The sequence below is a fragment of the Drosophila nasuta genome, chromosome 3, assembly GCF_023558535.2.
Source record: "Drosophila nasuta strain 15112-1781.00 chromosome 3, ASM2355853v1, whole genome shotgun sequence".
Lineage (NCBI taxonomy): Eukaryota > Metazoa > Arthropoda > Insecta > Diptera > Drosophilidae > Drosophila > Drosophila nasuta.
This window is the reverse complement of record NC_083457.1, coordinates 14,788,033-14,805,522: the sequence shown is the minus strand read 5'-3', so window position 1 is coordinate 14,805,522 and position 17,490 is coordinate 14,788,033. Positions and strand designations below refer to the sequence as shown.

The following is a 17,490-nucleotide window of genomic DNA, read 5'->3' as shown; positions in this document are numbered from 1 at the left end:
GTTCTCTAGATGTTGTTGTTTTGCTCGACACGCAGCAAGACTTTTTTGTTATTCATGTTGCTTTGCTAGGCATTCGACTGGGTTTTGCGAAGAGAACAACTTTTGCATACCCTGTGTCGAGTTGTCTTAGTAATATGCAAAAAGTTTTGCCAATTACTCCATAGGAATAAACTGCAAAACTATCATGAAACAGTTTGAAGTCTTTAATAATAATAAAACAAACAATTTGAATTAAAATACATTAAAAACTAAAAAACTATAAAGGTTTTGAATGGCTTCACGATTTTTATGAGCACTTAAACGCAAACTGTTTTATTTTTATAATAAGTTCATTAATTGTCTTTATTTAAATTATAAATATATCAGCGATTGAAAGCCAGAGAGACTGAAAGAGAGTGAGAGAGAGAAACCTTAAAAAACTTCGTGTTTTTATGTGGCCTTTTTTTTACAGTGAAGCTTATTATTCAATTGATCTTTCGATAAAGTTTTTGATATTGTTGGTTAACATAAAATAAAGAATTATTTTGTTATATTACAGACACTAACAATGTTACTCTACATTACACTTTAAAACCTTGATTTATTTTTGAAATTATAAAATAATGTTAGAAATTTAATTTACTTTATTTGTGTATTCAGTTCTTAAAATTCCAAAACGTTTCACTTGGAAATCAAATGCCAATTGAAACCCTCTTTTTTACATTTCAATTAATAATCAAGTAAAATCTTGGTTTGCACTAATCAAATGTCAATTGAAACCTTTTTTTTTACATTTCAATTAATATTTAATATCTTGGTTTGCACTATCATTAGAAATAATCCACCCATTCAAAGAGCAACCCGGCCTATAAAAGCCAAACAAGCTGAGCGGTCTCGTCTGTCTGGGCCATGATAAAATTACGCTTGAAAGGCAGTTCATTGAAATGAACAGCAGCAGCGGCGACGCTTCGTCGACGCTCATTCCCTGCTCCATTAAAATCCGCACTTAAGTACGACTCTTCGAGTATACTATATATATCTCTTCTAATTTTTTTTGTGCTCTCTATTTTTGGGGACTGACAATGCGTTTGCCAGTTTCAATGTTATCTCCACAATGGCCACAGCAACGAATTTGTTTTCAGGCACGCAAAATAATCAAAAATAATCCTTTTCCCTTTATTTTGTTGTTGTTGTTTTGTTCTCAACTTGCTTGTTATTTTTTTTATGTGTGCGTTTGTGTTGTTGTTATTTTTTGGGGTTAGAGCGGAGCTTAGTTATGGATGCCATTGTTGGTCAGCTCGAGCATTCGTCCAGTTTAGGCTAAGCTCGTTGATTGTTTTCATTCCAGTGACAAGCTAGAAAGCCACATTGCGTATACGCAATTTCTGTGTATATGTGTGCTTGGCTGACTTTATCGCAGTCAAATGAATACACTTCAATTGTTCGGCTGGGCAATTTGTATGCATTATAATTTATTATGCAAAATCATGTGTCAAAATTGCTGTGAGGCGGCGTCACACACGAATACAGTGAAGAGTGGAGAGAGTACACACACACACACACACTCACACACACATGTGTAGTATAGTAACTCATTTGGTTACTAAATCCGCAATGCGATGTAAGCCAGTGGCTCAGGATTCGCTCACGAATGATTCCATTCATCAAAATGTCACAACAGTTGCCCTCCAGGGTAAATCCGATAAAGCCAGCCAGCGAAATCTTTGTGATGTGCTGCCATTAATCGCAGCTAACCCTCCTCCAACATACGTGCATATGTGGATATGTATGTGGACAATTTGGAGGGGTCAGATGCTGGCAAAACTAATACGTGTTAAAGCCAAAAATAGGAAAAACCCACTGAGCGAAAGCTGACTGACGGTAGCAAAATGTAAATGTATTCGAATTGCCAAAGGAATCCATTTGCAGTCATGATCAATCTGTAGTTCGATAGTTCTCATCTATCAGGATGTGTGAATAACTTGATCTTCGAGACCAACAAAGCTTCGAAACAAATATGTTAAGTATACGACCTTTGGCCTTACTTTCAGTGTGCTTTCATTTTTCGAATTCCAATTCAGGTATTCAGAGATAAATTCAACTAAACAAGTTAGAGACTAAAAAAGGCAATTTCGCACAAAACATTTTATTATTTAGTAAAGTACTTGTAAGGCTTTTATGTTGCTAAGGATATAGCACTTCTAAAATTAAAAAGAAAAGTATTTAATATATACAGTTTAATGTCTACCAAACTTGTACTCAAAAGGTTACGTTAATAACAATGTCTTCTCAAATTAAAAATTAAATTTATGTTTTTTTTTTTTATGTTAATTTATGTCAGAAAACTTTTTAGATGTGCATTTAAAATCCGTAATAATTATCGACAATTACAATATTATAAAGCTGTGTTCTTTGAAAAAGCCGTGTTTTCTATCTACGCATTTAAAATTTAAAAAAATTTTATTATGCAACTTCGAGACAAAATTTAGTCATAACAGCTTAATGCTTTTATTTTTAAATCAATATTTCAGCAAATATGAATAATATAAAGAAATGCTGCTTTAAAATAGCAGTGGTAAAATCCAAATATAATAAAACTCAAAATAGCTTATAAATAATGACTTGATTACGTCCTAATATGTTATTGTATAGCCTTTATAGTAAACCTAGTTCAAAAAGTAATATAGTTTTTAATCTGTAATATTGTTTTTCATCTGTGGCACTGCTATTTTAAAGTACACAGCAGTGTATTATTAAATTTCTGGAATTTTACAATCTATGTTCATTTTAAGCCATTTTTATTATTACCAATTTTTTTAGTATTAAATTATATCTCAGTTGATTGGAAAAACAAAAAGGCTGGAAGGCTTATTTAATTGTATTAATTGTGGTTTGCATAATTATTATTGTACTTAGAATTCTGCGAAATACGACAGCTTTTATCTACAATATATAATATTAAACAATTCTTAGAACAAGTTATTAATGATGATTATATTACATTCTGTAAAGTCTAACGAAATGAAGTATTGTAAATATTTGTTTTTAATTATGGTAAATTTGTTTGAATGCCATTTTAAAAAGTAAAGTAAGTACTATAAAATACGATAAGATTTAGCCATATCTTTCAATGTCAACAGCATTATGTGGAACTAAATAATGATTATTTTTCATTATGAAAGGTCTAACGTAATGCACATTGTTTAAAACTTGTTTTATATTTAACTTTATAAACAACATTTTAACATCCTTTTCAGTAGAATGTGTTATTTTTATGGCTCGCATTTTCATAAAAAAGAATCGTAAGAATTGCTTAAAGAGTGAATATAGTTTGTCAATCAATAGGAAATCTTTTGTCAATCAATCTCTCAGTACTTCTATTCCCTAATACGCTTAAAGTGCCAACATTTTCTCGCAGTGTATTCGTAGTATTACACACATCAACGACAGAGCTATTAATGGAAGGTGTCATTGTTGCCAACTGCTGTTGTTGTTATTCTTGTTGTTGTTGTTGTGTCTGCATGTGTGTTGTTAGCTTCTCTTGTTCTTGTTGTTTTCCATTTTTTTTTTGCTTTCCTTTTTTTCCCAGCTATCCCAGCTGAAGGCGCTCGCTGTGAGCATTTCTAATGAGCGGCAATAAAGCAAATGTGGCAGGTGACATACATCAAACAATTTGCACATTATAATTGTTGACACGCTGTGCGACGTCCTTGTCGTCGACGTCCCAGACAATCCCTAAGCATGGTGCTCGGTTCTCGGTTCTCGACCTGGAGGAGTGTCATTAGTAGCCCCAAAAATGGGGGAACCTCCATCTCCACCTCCACTTCCACCTCCGTCTCTGTTCGTCCGTCCGTCTCTGGTTTCGGTTTTCTAACACAAAATGCCTGGCATTGGTTTATTTTATTTTATTTGTTTGGGGCGCGTCGTGTCCTGTGCATGCTAATAATAAAACTTGTATTTATTTTAGGATTTGCGTAAAATGCCCGACTTCGTCTCCATGTCTCGTCCTTAGCCCTGGTCATGGCCGTGGCCATAGGAAGTCAGCCACTGGCCACTGAGCGGCGAAAAGGCAAACAAGTCAAGCGAATCACAATAAGCGCTTTTCTGGGTCGACTTTCGGGTCGAATTGGGGCTCCCAAAATGCACACTCCTCCCCCCCATCCTCCTCCTCCTCTATTTACAACCATTCTGGCACGCCGCGGGGGAAGCATATCGCAGCCACTGAAGCGTGGCATATTTGTCATAATCAGCGCTTAGGCATACGACCATAGATTGGCACACACACACCCACACACACCCATACACACACTCCCCATAGACCCTGTCACTCCTCTTGCCCCTCTTCTCCTCCCGCTCTGTCATGCAGCTGCCAGTTCCACATTCGAGTGTGTGAATCCCTGACTATGACTGTGATTTGTGACTCAAACTGTTCACTTCAAGCTAACTGACGACCAGTCACAATGATATTTCTTTTCACTTGAGCTTAAAACTTTCTGCTTAAATAATTTAAGAACTCCATTCAAGAATGGTTTTACACTTTTTGTTGAGTAACTATGGAATAAAGTTGGGTTGTTCAATAATGATTTTCGAATTGTGCAAATTCAAAACTTGTTATAATATTTTACTGTGATGCAAAGTTTCAAAAACTTAAATGCTTTTGATTTATTCATTCAAAGCTTATTATAATTATTGATTTAATATAGAAGAATTCTTTAGTCTTCAATAACTTCAAATTTTAATTATCATTTAAAGAAAAGCATTATGAATATTATTGTTACAAAAATTAAAGACCAATTATGTAAACGATTAACTCTTTTTAGAGCTGCTTATCAAATTTTGTGGCTTTAACTGTTGTAGTAAGTATATTAATTAAACATTCAAGTCGTTATGTCTAATCTAAAATTGTTCTAGAATGTTTAATGTTGTTTTAAGATTTTGCTGTCTTGCTTAAAATTTGGGATTTTTCCGTTCTTTAAACAAGATTATAAACTTGAATTTTAAGAAGGGGCAAACTAGAATTTTTGTAGAATTTTAATCTTAAATTTAGATTTTACCTTCATCAATTTTGAATTTTTAAATCATATATTTAAATCATATATTTATTCCCGATTTAAGCACCTTTTGTTCTGTACAGATATTAAGACAAACAAGGTGGAAAAGTTGCTTAGAGAGAATAACATAATTATTTATAAATGTTCGGAGATGATTTGTTTTAAATGAATATACCAATCTTCACTTGATTTGCCGGGTATAATAACAGGCGCACAGGTTTGCCGCATCCTATATGACAATCTACAAATTCATTAACAGCGCCCAGTATTTTTTTTCATACTTTGCAATTTATGTGACAGCAAAGTATTATACGTAATTGGTAATGTGTGTAACAAGCAGCAGACGAAAAACGAAATTTGAGTGAGCAGCCAAAAGGAACAAGTTTAGTCTTAGACAAGTAAGAAAGTTACAATACTCATTTTTTAATGAAATTATTCCAAATTATTATTCCATTATTTCAAATTAATATACCGGAAACATTTTGAAAATACCAAAGGCTCTATTTGGTATATTGATATAGTACTACATTCAAAGTATACCATAGAGTACTAAAATATACCAGTTTTTCAGCTCTTTATCCTATGGATAGTGGGTATAAATATGTGGAGATAAAAAGATGCAGTTTGTTCTTGTGTATTGAGTTTTTAATTGGCAATATCTTACACAAGAACAACAATCTGTGTGGCAAGTGTTTTGCAGTCGAGCACGCTGCTCTGTAGCATTCGCATTTTGGTATATTTCTTGTTGGGTGTGAGACTTGAGCAAACGTTGGGGAAAACGCGTTATCGCCAGTTCCGGGAGGCAAATATTTGTCAGACAAATTTCGAGTGCTGTAGGCAAAATCCGATATCGAATTTAGACGCGGGAGTTAGAAGCCGAGCAGGCACAACCACAGTCAGACATGTCCATACCCAGACACATGTGAGAGAGAGAGAAGGAGGGAGTGAGAGAGAGAGAGAGATAGAAGAGGGAGCGATGAAAGAGATGGAGGGAGGCTTGCGACTGGTCATAAATTTGATGCGGGCATAAAAAATGTTTTCGATTTGCTTCGATGCTCACATAAATTGAAAGGTCACGTATTCGCAGGTGTCTTTCTCCAGCCAGATGAGAAGGAGAGATGAGATGAGTTGGGGAATACAGAAACAAATCAATATAAAACTTCGCTTTCAATGCTAAATGTTATTTTAATGCAGATGCGATGGTTTTTCATTTATTTATGGGCAAACTACAAAACAATATGTGGTCGCTCATGTTGTGTGCTATGCAATGCGAATTCGTTTGTTTGCTTTCGGCTTTTGTTTTGCTGAGTCCCATCATAAATCTAAAGCTGGAAATGCATATAAACCAATTTAATCCATATTTTTCGGCATGAGACAGACACATGCATCACAACAATATAATAACATAACATACAATAGATCCTGGCATTTGAAACTGACATAAAGGCAATAAATTAACATTTTATGCAAACAAATTCTCTGTGTGTTTGTATTTTGTATGCGTCGGGGATTTCCCCATTATGCACTTCTGTAAGCCTTTTATGGAGCGATTATCGAAATACATTTATACATATATATTTTGGCATTCCAATAAGCAGTTATTCAAAGCGGATTTCGATTGCTTGTTGCCATGGCCATTTGCCATAATGCCATTTGGTCAGTTGCTTTCGCTCTTGTTCGCGTTGTGTTTCGCTTGTTATTTCTGTTTTATTGCGTATACGTAATGCGCTGAAGCCGATAAGCGACGTTTGCATTTGCAATGTTAATCAACAAAAACAACGTGGTGAAGGAACTCTTCGCAGTTGGCACGTGTCTACAGGATATCAGGCAATAAGTTGTCCAACTTATGGCCGAAACTAGGTCTATAACTTTGAGGTTATGTTACCCAAAAAAATAAGGGAAAAAAAAACAAAATAAAATACCCGAAATATTTCACTTTGAAAGATCTGAAGGCTGGCAAAGTCACACACAGAGATTTTTACACACTTGTAATGAGAATCTAGCAAATAAATTCTCCAAGGGTCGCTTTAAATGCTGAGGCAATCAAAGAGGGTAACAAGGACAGTGGGGAGGGGGAAGAGAGGGAGCACTTGAAATGTGAGGCATTTATGTTTAAGGCCAGCTGGCACTCGAAAGGAGATAAACATTATTTAAGAAATATGCCAAGTGCGTGTTTATACAGCATCAAACACACACACACACACATACCGTCGACCACAAGCACACACACACACACCCGCACACTCATACTTACACACTTATTTTGCCAGTGGCAAAATTTACATGAAGCTAAGCAAATGTTTGCGCTGTCACATGTTTAATGTTGTTGTTGTTGTTGTTGATGCTGTGGCTCGTCGTGTCCTGTTTCATGTTATTGAAGAGCAGATATTAGTCGTAATTAATTAAAGCAAAACATTTGCGACTAATTGGAAGAAATGCCATAACATTTGCCTTCATACGACAAATATTTGATTTGCTTTTGTCCAGATCAAAAGTGAACAGCAGCAGCAGTAACAGCAGCATCAGGCCAGAGCGAGAGAAACAGCTAAAAACGCATATCAGCATTGCGCCAAATGCGAATTGAGAAGCAGAAGTCGTCGCCACCCACACGACAAGGACAACGGCAAACGACAACGGCAAACGACACGGGACTCAGAAGGACCTTGGAGACGTGGGGATGGTTCACTTTCAAGTCTTGCGGCACTTCAATTCTAATGGAAATGGCACATAAAACAGAAAACAGAAAACCAGAGAAAAAAACCACATAAAACAAAAAAAAAAAAAACAAGTAAGAGAGACAGCTACAGTGTGCTCGACTGTGAGATACCTAAACATATCAAACTGTGTGAAATTTGTTTTAAAATATACCAAATTAATATACTGCAAATATACCAAAATACCTAATGTTATATTAAGTATATTGATGTAGTACTACATTCAGAATATACCAGGATGAATTTGGTATATTGATATAGTGCAACATTCAAAATATACCATAGAGTGTAAAATATACCAGATTGTAAGCCAAATCAACAATGTTTCATAATAAGAAGCCTTTTTTTTGCCATACAAAAGTATTTCTAAAATAACTTCTATAATATCTGATCGCAACTAAATTTTTAGAAATCATAAATACTGTCGTTATTATTTTATGTACCAAAAAATGCGACTCTAGCTTAACAATTACGCTTGTTATTCGATTTTTATCGATTCGCGAGGGCGGAAGTGGGCGTGGCCAACATTTTAAATAAACTTGATCTGTTGTCGAAAAAAATTATAGTTCTTTCTCTTATAGTCTCTGAGATGTAGGTGTTCATAGGGACGGACAGACAGACGGACAGACGGACATGAATATATCGTCTCGGCTGTTAACGCTGTTCAAGAATAAATATACTTTATGGGATCGGAGGTTCTTCCTTTGCATGTTACAAAGTTATAATACCCTTCTATCCTATGGTTAGCAGGTATAAAAAAGCGAAGAAAAAACGACGTTGAGAGTTGTGAACTGAGAAGCGAAAACATCAGGACAAACGAGAGCAGCCAATTCAAACTGCCTGACCCCAGGACAACAGGAGGCAAGGGCAGCAGTAGGAGTAGTAGGAGTTGGGAGTGTGCGTTGTCGGCAGCTGGCAGGACATGAAGACAGCACGACTTTTGGACGACAGGACAGCAGGACACGGCGATGAAGTGTACAAAGAAAAAAAGAAGACAAGAAAAAACTTGAAGTACGTGGTAAAAATATTCGCTTTTTTTTTTTGTGTGTGTTTTTGCGAATTTCTTTGTTGGTTTGCTGCCAATGTAAACACATTAGATATCTTCTCAGTTCTATCTGGCAGTATCTATGCAGACGCATCTCCATTCTGGTTTGCGTTTTCCCTAGAACTTTCGCCGCTTGGTTTTGGCTCGTTTTGTTTCATTTCATTTTATTCGTAGTGTCACGACGCTCGACAAAATATTTGCTTAACAATAAAAGGCATCTGGCGAATGCCTTGAACACGCAACACACAATCACTCATTGCCGGTGTGTTGAGCACACTTACTTTGCATTTATTCGCTTTTCACTTTGCCGATTGAGATAAGCACAACAACTCAGCAGCAATTGAAGAGAGAGAGATGGAGAGAGCGAGAGAGTGAGAAGATATCTCAGACTGAGGCAATGAGATAGACAGTTTGTCTTCAAGCTGAAATCCAAATGTCATTTGCATTTTTTCAGATACTCGTACATTTGATTTTCTGCGCTTTCATCTTTTTTTTCAGTTCTCCCCCTAAAAGTCGACTGCAATAATTTCTCATTTCTCCAGCACTTTCAACCGCTTGGCGCGTGCCCAAATACCACTCACACACACACCCACACACACACAGAGAGAGGCGGAGACTGTCTCACTAAATATTCACTAAATGCAACCAAATTTTGTCATTTGTTTCAGACGTGCTTTGATTACACAAAGACTCTTTCAGTGTCCACATTTTGCTTTTGGCTTTGGCTAGAATTAGCACGAAAGTGAAACGAGCAGAAAACACTAAAGTTTCCAAGTCGAAAAAAAAACATTTTTAATATGCAGAGAGCTTTGCTTGCTGCGAATCTTAAGTTTAGATTTCAAGACTGAAGTTTGGACTACTCATTGAACTGCCCTCGTTTGCTGAAGTGTGAGCATCAGTTTCAGGCTAAAGCAAGTGACAGAACTTTCATTTTGATTTCAGTTTGGTAGTTCGTAGAGTTTGCTTTCACTTCCGAATTGATGGGACACGTGGTGCACCTGCTTTGCACTTCACTTTTTGCTAGAAGTAAATACGTGTGTGAGTGTATGTGTGTGTGAGTTTTCATTATGGTTTTTGTGCTGTTTTGCCAAGTCTCCTCTATTATAAATAGTTGAGTCACTTAAGGGGATTAATGCTGAAATTAGTTTATGCCGCAGTCGCAGTCGCAGTCACAGTTGGCGTTGGCGTTGAGGACAAATCAGTTGGGACTAGCAACAGAAACACATGCTGAATATTAGATTTGAAACACACACACACACACACACACATTTGCTCATTAATTTGAATTAATATGTATGCATAGAAGAAGTCTATCCGCATGTCAATTTTACTTTGACATCGAATTTAATCAATGCAAATGAATAGCATAACTGTAACTCGACCGAGATAACTCTCATTTCATTCTCATTCTCGTTGAAAATGAATTAACAAACACAATACATAAATGGATAAAATTGTGGGAGACATTCAAATGGCTTCCATTGACAATGACAAATGTTCATAATATTTGGAATGTTTATCAGAGATGCACACAAAGATGTTTTCATTCTGTGGTATTTTTGGCAACCAGCATTATTATTTGAAGAATATTTCTTTGTCCATTTGATTTTTAATTTTTGTCATTTGTTGTAAGTTGAAATAAACGTAACTTTTCTTTACTTCTAACAAACCATTTCTGGCTTGTTTACTTCTCTCTATAGTTCAATAAATTATTGCAAAGTTCTCTTTGTCAAATTCAAAATAAAGAATCATTTTGTATTTTTGTAAACTGTAATAGTTCATATGTTATTTATTGAAAGTGCTTAGTATATTTGTTTGTGGTTAAGACTTGTACAATTTAGCTTTGCAGACATTTTATGAAGTAACTATTTCGTTTGAATTTGAAATAGTTTTTACCATCTATTGATTTCAAATGTAGACTCAGGCAATTCACTGCAAATGGCTAAAGATCTTTCCACCACAATCAAGCAGTTGCACTGCTTGCACGTTATGCGCTATACCTGCAAGCAGATTAAAGCGCAGATTCCATACAAGCAGTGCTTTCATACTACGCCTCTTTTTACTACAGCTTATATTTAAACTGCAGTTGTGTGATACGAAGAAACATTTGCTAATGTAATTATTATTTTTAGTCAGCTTTTATGATTTTGTGAAGTACATTTATTATCGATACGTGTACGAATTAGGGATGCGACCTTTGCATTGATAATATATTATGGTAAATACTCCACTTATTTTTCTATTTTTATCGTATTAACTATTATGTATTGTGCCATGTACCCAACTATGATGAAATGCAACTGACCAAGAGAGCGAGTGAGAGATAATGTTTCAAAATAGAGTTGATCGCCCACATTGACATTGGTAATCCTTTCCTTATCTAACTTACAGAGAGCTTTTTATGTAGTTTTAGGCAGTGATCTCATTTTATAAATTGCGTTTCGTTTAACATCATGTATTTTATTAATTGTTTCAGTAAATAAATGTTTTTTTCTTACATGCGCTCGCTACTTTGCATGTCAAACATTTGTTTTCGTGCTCTCTTTTAATATAGTATATCACGTGCTCGCTCTCTCTATTTTAACCAAGGCAAGCATAACAGCAGCTGGCGCTCTCGCGCTCTCTGGCTCCCACTCAACGACGCTCTCTCGCTCATTGTATAAATACAATTGTGTGTAGAGTGCATATATATTTGGGGAGAGTAATCAGCTGGTTTTTCAGTGGCATTTTACCGGTCGGTGAAGTAAGACGATAAAGAGCAGTGACTTTATCGTGTGTTGTGTCGATTCTATTGTGTGTATTTCACCCCGCTCGCCACCGTCACCCCTCTTTTGACGACCATGGCGCTCGTGGAATTGTTTTTGCTGCTCGCGATTATTGGCGTGTTGCTGTACAAATGGACGGTTTCGAGTTTCGGCTTCTTTAGAGGTCGGGGCGTGGCACATTTGCCGCCTAAGCCGCTGCTTGGAAATACACCGCTGTCAGTGCTAATGGGAAATGGTTCCTATCTGAAGCATAGCCTGGAATTGCATCAGCAGCTGAAGCAGAACAAAATCTACGGTGTCTACAATCTAAGCGAGCCGCTTTACTATCTCGCTGATCCAGAACTGATACGACAGGTGGGCATCAAGCATTTCGATAACTTTACAAATCACCGCAAAGGCATTACGGATGAGAATGCCACCGGCAACGATTCGGTTATATCGAAATCTTTGCTCTCCCTGAGAGATCGTCGCTGGAAGCATATGCGTCAGACATTGACGCCCGCATTCACTGGCGTCAAGATTCGCCTTATGTTTGAATTGATCAATGCCTGCAATGTGGAAGCTGTGAACTATGTGGAGCGCCAACTGAAGCAGGAGAACAACGAGGGCGTGGAACTGGAGATGAAGGAGTTCTTCACGCGCTACACCAACGATGTGATTGCCACAGCCGCCTTTGGCATCAAGGTCAATAGTTTTGTGGATCAGCAGAACGAGTTCTTTACCCTGGGACAACGCGTCTTGCAGTTCAGCTTTTGGGGTGGTCTCAAGGTCATGCTCTACATTCTGCTCCCACGTTTGATGAAGGTAAGTGAATATATCTTGAGATATTCAGTATAGTGTAAGCATCGATAAATTTACTGAGCATATTGGTGCGTTCTGATCAAAATTGAGTAAATTAGGCCTGCTTAATGTTCCTTTGATTTTGTTCCATGTGTTTTTCTTGGTGTTGTTTATCGTTCAGATTTATTAGATATTCGTTTGATTAATGTTTTAACGAAAATCAAGAATCTATTATATTTATACAATTTCACTAACTCAAATGGTATTACATTGTTTAGTTTTTTTTTTCGTTTTTACATGTGTTACATGTATAACATGTATTGCACACTTTTTCAATAATATGAAGTTGAACTTATTCAGTTTTTCTGATTATGTTACAATAACTAAACTACCCGTCTGTCTTACTGACTATCCAGAAAATTGCTACGATCTCTGAGACTATTAGAACTACAGCTATAAAATTTGTGAATAATACTTCTCAATATTTTACGCAGAGAAACCTTTTTTTTTTTTAGAATTTGGCCACGTATTTCCAACGTAATACGTAAAAATAAATTGAAATAGTTTGTGTAGCTCTTATACTTCTATAAATATCTTTCTCATCGAGTTTTTTTATTCTTTTTAGGCGCTGCGAGTACAAGTTATGGACATGAACAATGTGGCTTACTTTAAGAGTCTGGTATTTGGCGCCATGAAGGAACGCAAAGAGCGGAATATTGTGCGTCCGGATATGATACAACAGCTAATGGAGGCACAGCGTTTGTTCAAGGAACAGGAGGCGAGGCCAGAGGGAATACAAGCCGATGCAGCTGAGTTCAATGATGAGGATGTGTTGGCACAGTGCCTGTTATTCTTTTCGGCTGGCTTCGAGACTGTCTCCACCTGCTTGTGCTTCACCACCTACGAGCTTTTGATGAATCCCGAAGTGCAGCAGAAGCTGTACGAGGAGATCGAGGAAGTGCAGCAGAAGCTGGGTGGCAAACCTCTTGACTATGACAGTCTGATGGGCATGAAGTATTTGGACTGTGTGATCTCAGAGTCGCTGCGCAAGTGGCCACCAGCCATCGTTGTTGATCGCATGTGTGGTGCGGACTTTGAACTGCGTGACGAGCAGGACGAGCTGATGGTGAAGCTGCGTAAGGACGAACTGGTGCACATACCCATTGTGGCACTGCATCACGATCCGGATAACTTTGAAGAGCCCGAAGAGTTTCGCCCAGAGCGATTCGATGATGAGCACAAGCATGAGATTCGCCCATTTACGTATCTGCCCTTTGGCATTGGTCAACGCAGTTGCATTGGCAATCGCATGGCTCTAATGGAAGTGAAATCGCTCATTTACCAGCTGGTGCTCAGGTTTCAGCTGCTTCCAGGAGAACGCACAACGCAGGACATGTTGAGCAGCATTGTTGGCTTTCGATTAGAGCCTCGTGAGCTGTTCTGGTGTCGCTTTGAGCCAAGGAAAGCTGCTGACAGCCAAACTAAGTAAATTAATTAGCCATAGTTTCTCGGCTGCCTATGAACTCAATGCTAATGACACAAGCTTAGAGTGTGGCAAGCTATCAGCTTACTATATGTATAATAGTTACTTTATAATACAATTAATTGCGCTTATTCCTGATTGTTTCTTAATTGTTTAATAAAAATAAAATTATAAAATGAATATGCATTCTTTTTATTATATATTCTCTACGATTCAATCTTATTAGAAATCTTAAATTGCTTTTGAAGCTAATGAAGCCTAAATAGCCTCATATTAAACTTTAATCAGTTCGTATCAAAAGTATGCAAAATATATAAATGATGAAAGAGAATATTATGAAAAAATGATTTACGCTTTTGGGCATTCCATTTTTGAGCTGTTTTCAAAAAGGTGTTTGAAGCCTTAATGTGCTGGCAAAAGCTAGTGTCATTCAACTGTAATCAGCTCGTATAAAATTATGCAAAATAATGGCGAGCGAATGAAAAAATGAAACGTGAAAAAACAAAAGGCGAAAAAAATCGTGCAATTTATATTGTTGTTGGTCCGCATTCGCGATGCGATGCGATGCGATGAAAAGCTGACAAATTTGCCATGGCAATTTCTCTACTTTGTTGTAGGTGGCAGCCACGTCATAACACTGTCACAACATGATGGCCACAGCAACGCCAACAACAGCAACACCAACAACAGCAAACGAATATATTTATGACTGGGCGAATGTGGTTACAGCGACAACAACAGCAAAGCAGCCACAACAGACGTGTTAAACGAAATCACACACGAGCCAACAACATACGACGACTACAATATAGTATAATATACACCATATATATACAAACACACACACACACACACAGTGCATAGATACACCTACATATGTGCGGTCGAAGGAGTCGGAGTGTGCTCTGTGTGTGGTGGCAGGACATGGCGCACAAAGGCACATTAAGGATTATTTATTGGACCTTATTTTTCAGGCGGCATTAAAATTTTTGTACATTATGAATTACATTTCACTTGTGTCATAAACCGCGTAAAAAATGTTTCTTCGCGAGCTGTAGAAAGGCGCAAAGAGAGAGAACACAAAATTTGGGCAAAAATAACGAAATTGTGCCAAGAATTTAGTTGAAATAATTTAAACAGTTATCGAAAAGACAAAAACTATAAGTGATAGGGAAATAAGCTGAACTTTTGTGATTTGCTTTACGACATTGTTAAAACTTTAAAATTAGATTCAGATTGGTGTTTTTATACCCGATAACCATAGGGAAGAAGGGTATAACAACTTTATGCCTGTTCGTCTGCCTGCACGAGCTATGTATCGATATACTAAATGTAGGCTTCGGTATATTTTTAGTATTAGTCGCTATTATTTTTAAATATGGGTTTTATATACCAACATATACTCTTTCGTATATTTAAGTATTTTTAGGTATATTAAGTTGGTGTATTTATTTTGAATTTAATTTATATCAAATATACTTCTAAGACATTCTTCAGTATTTTCTTCGGTATAATAAGTTGGTATATTTTTAGAATACGGGTTTTTATATCAAAGTCTTCAGCATATTTTGGTATTTATGGAGTTTATTAATTTAGTATAATTTTAGAATATGGTTTTATATATATTATATATTTTAGTATTTTTTCGAATATATTTTTATGTTTTATTTAAAATGAGTAGCGGGTATTTCACAATCGAGCACACTCGACAGTAGTTTTCTTCTCTTCTTTTAATTGTGCATCACTAAATTTCCGCAACACGCATGAAACATGGAACAGCGCAAAAAGTGTTGTGTCTGCTTTTAATAGTTTTTCACACATTTTCCCAACGGGGAACGAAATACTCCCAAATCAGAATTCATAAAGCTCGGCATTGACTTGGGATTCGATGGAATAAAGTGCTGGTGCGTATGGCCATTAAAGAGTTGTTCAGCGCGATAAAAAATGCAATTAACCCTGGCAGATAGACTAAGCGAAAGCGAGAGCGAGTGAGATGGCAAGTTATGGAATGAAAGAGATGGCAGCACATACTTCCTATTATTCACACACAAAGTTACAGGCGTAATTAGCCGCAATATTTAACTTTGGCCTGTGGTTCATAAAACTTTCAACGTGGGTCAAATTAGTGGCAGGTTTTTTATTGGCTACATTTTCAAGTTGTTTGTTGTTTAATAGCCAACAGCGGTCTCAACAAGAACAATAAAAACAACAGTCATAACAACAACAAAAACATGTGCATGTTAATGTCCTTTGGGGTCAAGTATACGAGCTGTGGCCTCCACTCCTCTGCGGGGGGAATCGGATGAGCTAGGGTCAGTCAACACATGTGGAACTTGCAACGCAAAGACAAAATGTTGCATGCAGCCAATGGAAGGATGAAACCAAAGTGGTTTCCCACTTTGCTTTTTATGTGCAAAGTTAATGCCTGATTTTTGCAGCTTTAGTCGAACGTGGCGTATGCGTAATCTCTTAAAATGTAAGCGTAAACAACATAAAATTCAGCACAGACACAGAGAGGAGAGAGAAGACAACAAACCGCAAAACGAGTGCCATCGTCTCTCGACTCCCGACTCTGTTTTCCAGTGTTCACGAAAAGCTTATCAATCAATTCTGGCTGCCAGCAATTGGGTCTGGAAGGGAGCTTCGACTATCTGACAGAGGTCATAAAGAAAACTTTGGCGCCGCGACCGCTAGACGCCAATGACGACGCCAGCAAAACGCCCTCAACTCGTCCTCCTTCGCCCGCATGCTGCTGGTTGCTGGTTGTTGGTTGCTGGCTGCAGCATGGCCAAAAAAACAAGAACTCGGGTTTAGCTACAACAATAAAAATTGCCACAGTCAGCCAAAGAGAAGTCGAAGTGAGGGATGAGGAGACGTGGAGAGTGTGCAGGAGTCGAGGCAAGGACGATACAATGATAATGCCAAGCATAATAACAGCAAAACGGCGTCATCACAATAACAACAACGATGGCAAGAGCGAGAAGGAAGAAGGACGAAGGACTGCGAAGACGCAGCGAAGGAGGCAAAAGCCAAAGCGAAAAAAGCTAAGAGAAGCGCTCAGCACTCAGCACTCGACACTAACAATTTTGGCACAATGGAAAACTGTCGCAGATTCCTTTGGCTCCTTCGTCCTTCTTCCTTCGTCTTCGTTTTCGTGCTGGCGCGATGCGTTCGCGATAAACACGAAGTGATAACATTTACCATACATATGTGTGTCGATTTGTTTATGAGTGTGTGTGTTTCTGTGTGTGTTTTTGTCATGCTTGTGTATTGGGTCGTGCTGAAGTAAGGAGATGCGAGCATGTTCCTTAGCTCAAGTTGTGAATTGTGCGTGCCTAAAAATAGGCGACTAATCAAAATAGATTCCAATTTCCAAATATTGCCGAGCACACATATGAATATGTATTAAGCTTTGTTTGAAATGAAAAATCATCAGAATTGCTTCCTTTTGCTATTGTATTAAAGCAATGCTTGAAGCGATTTAAGAGAAGCAAGCAAATTTGATTTCTCATTGTTGCATTTTGCTTGCCAATCAATTTGAGAATGGAAATTCTCGATTGTACATTTTTTTTGCTTAGCATTTTTTATGGCAGCAGTAAAAAACTTTATTCCAAAAGTGCAGCTCAAGTATTAGCTTCAATTGTAGTTGTGTAAGAGATGTACAACAAAACTA

At 37.2% G+C, this 17,490-nt stretch overlaps 1 protein-coding gene across 1 annotated transcript; it reads left to right on the top strand.

The window, feature by feature from the left end:
- Nucleotides 1-11,505: 11,505 nt before the first annotated feature.
- LOC132790724 (cytochrome P450 9c1) lies at nucleotides 11,506-13,997 on the top strand. The gene is made up of 2 exons (XM_060799369.1): nucleotides 11,506-12,358; nucleotides 12,960-13,997. The coding sequence occupies exons 1-2, from the start codon at nucleotides 11,630-11,632 to the stop codon at nucleotides 13,821-13,823; spliced, it is 1,593 nt and encodes a 530-aa protein (XP_060655352.1). The 5' UTR covers nucleotides 11,506-11,629; the 3' UTR covers nucleotides 13,824-13,997.
- The last annotated feature ends 3,493 nt before the right edge of the window (nucleotides 13,998-17,490 follow it).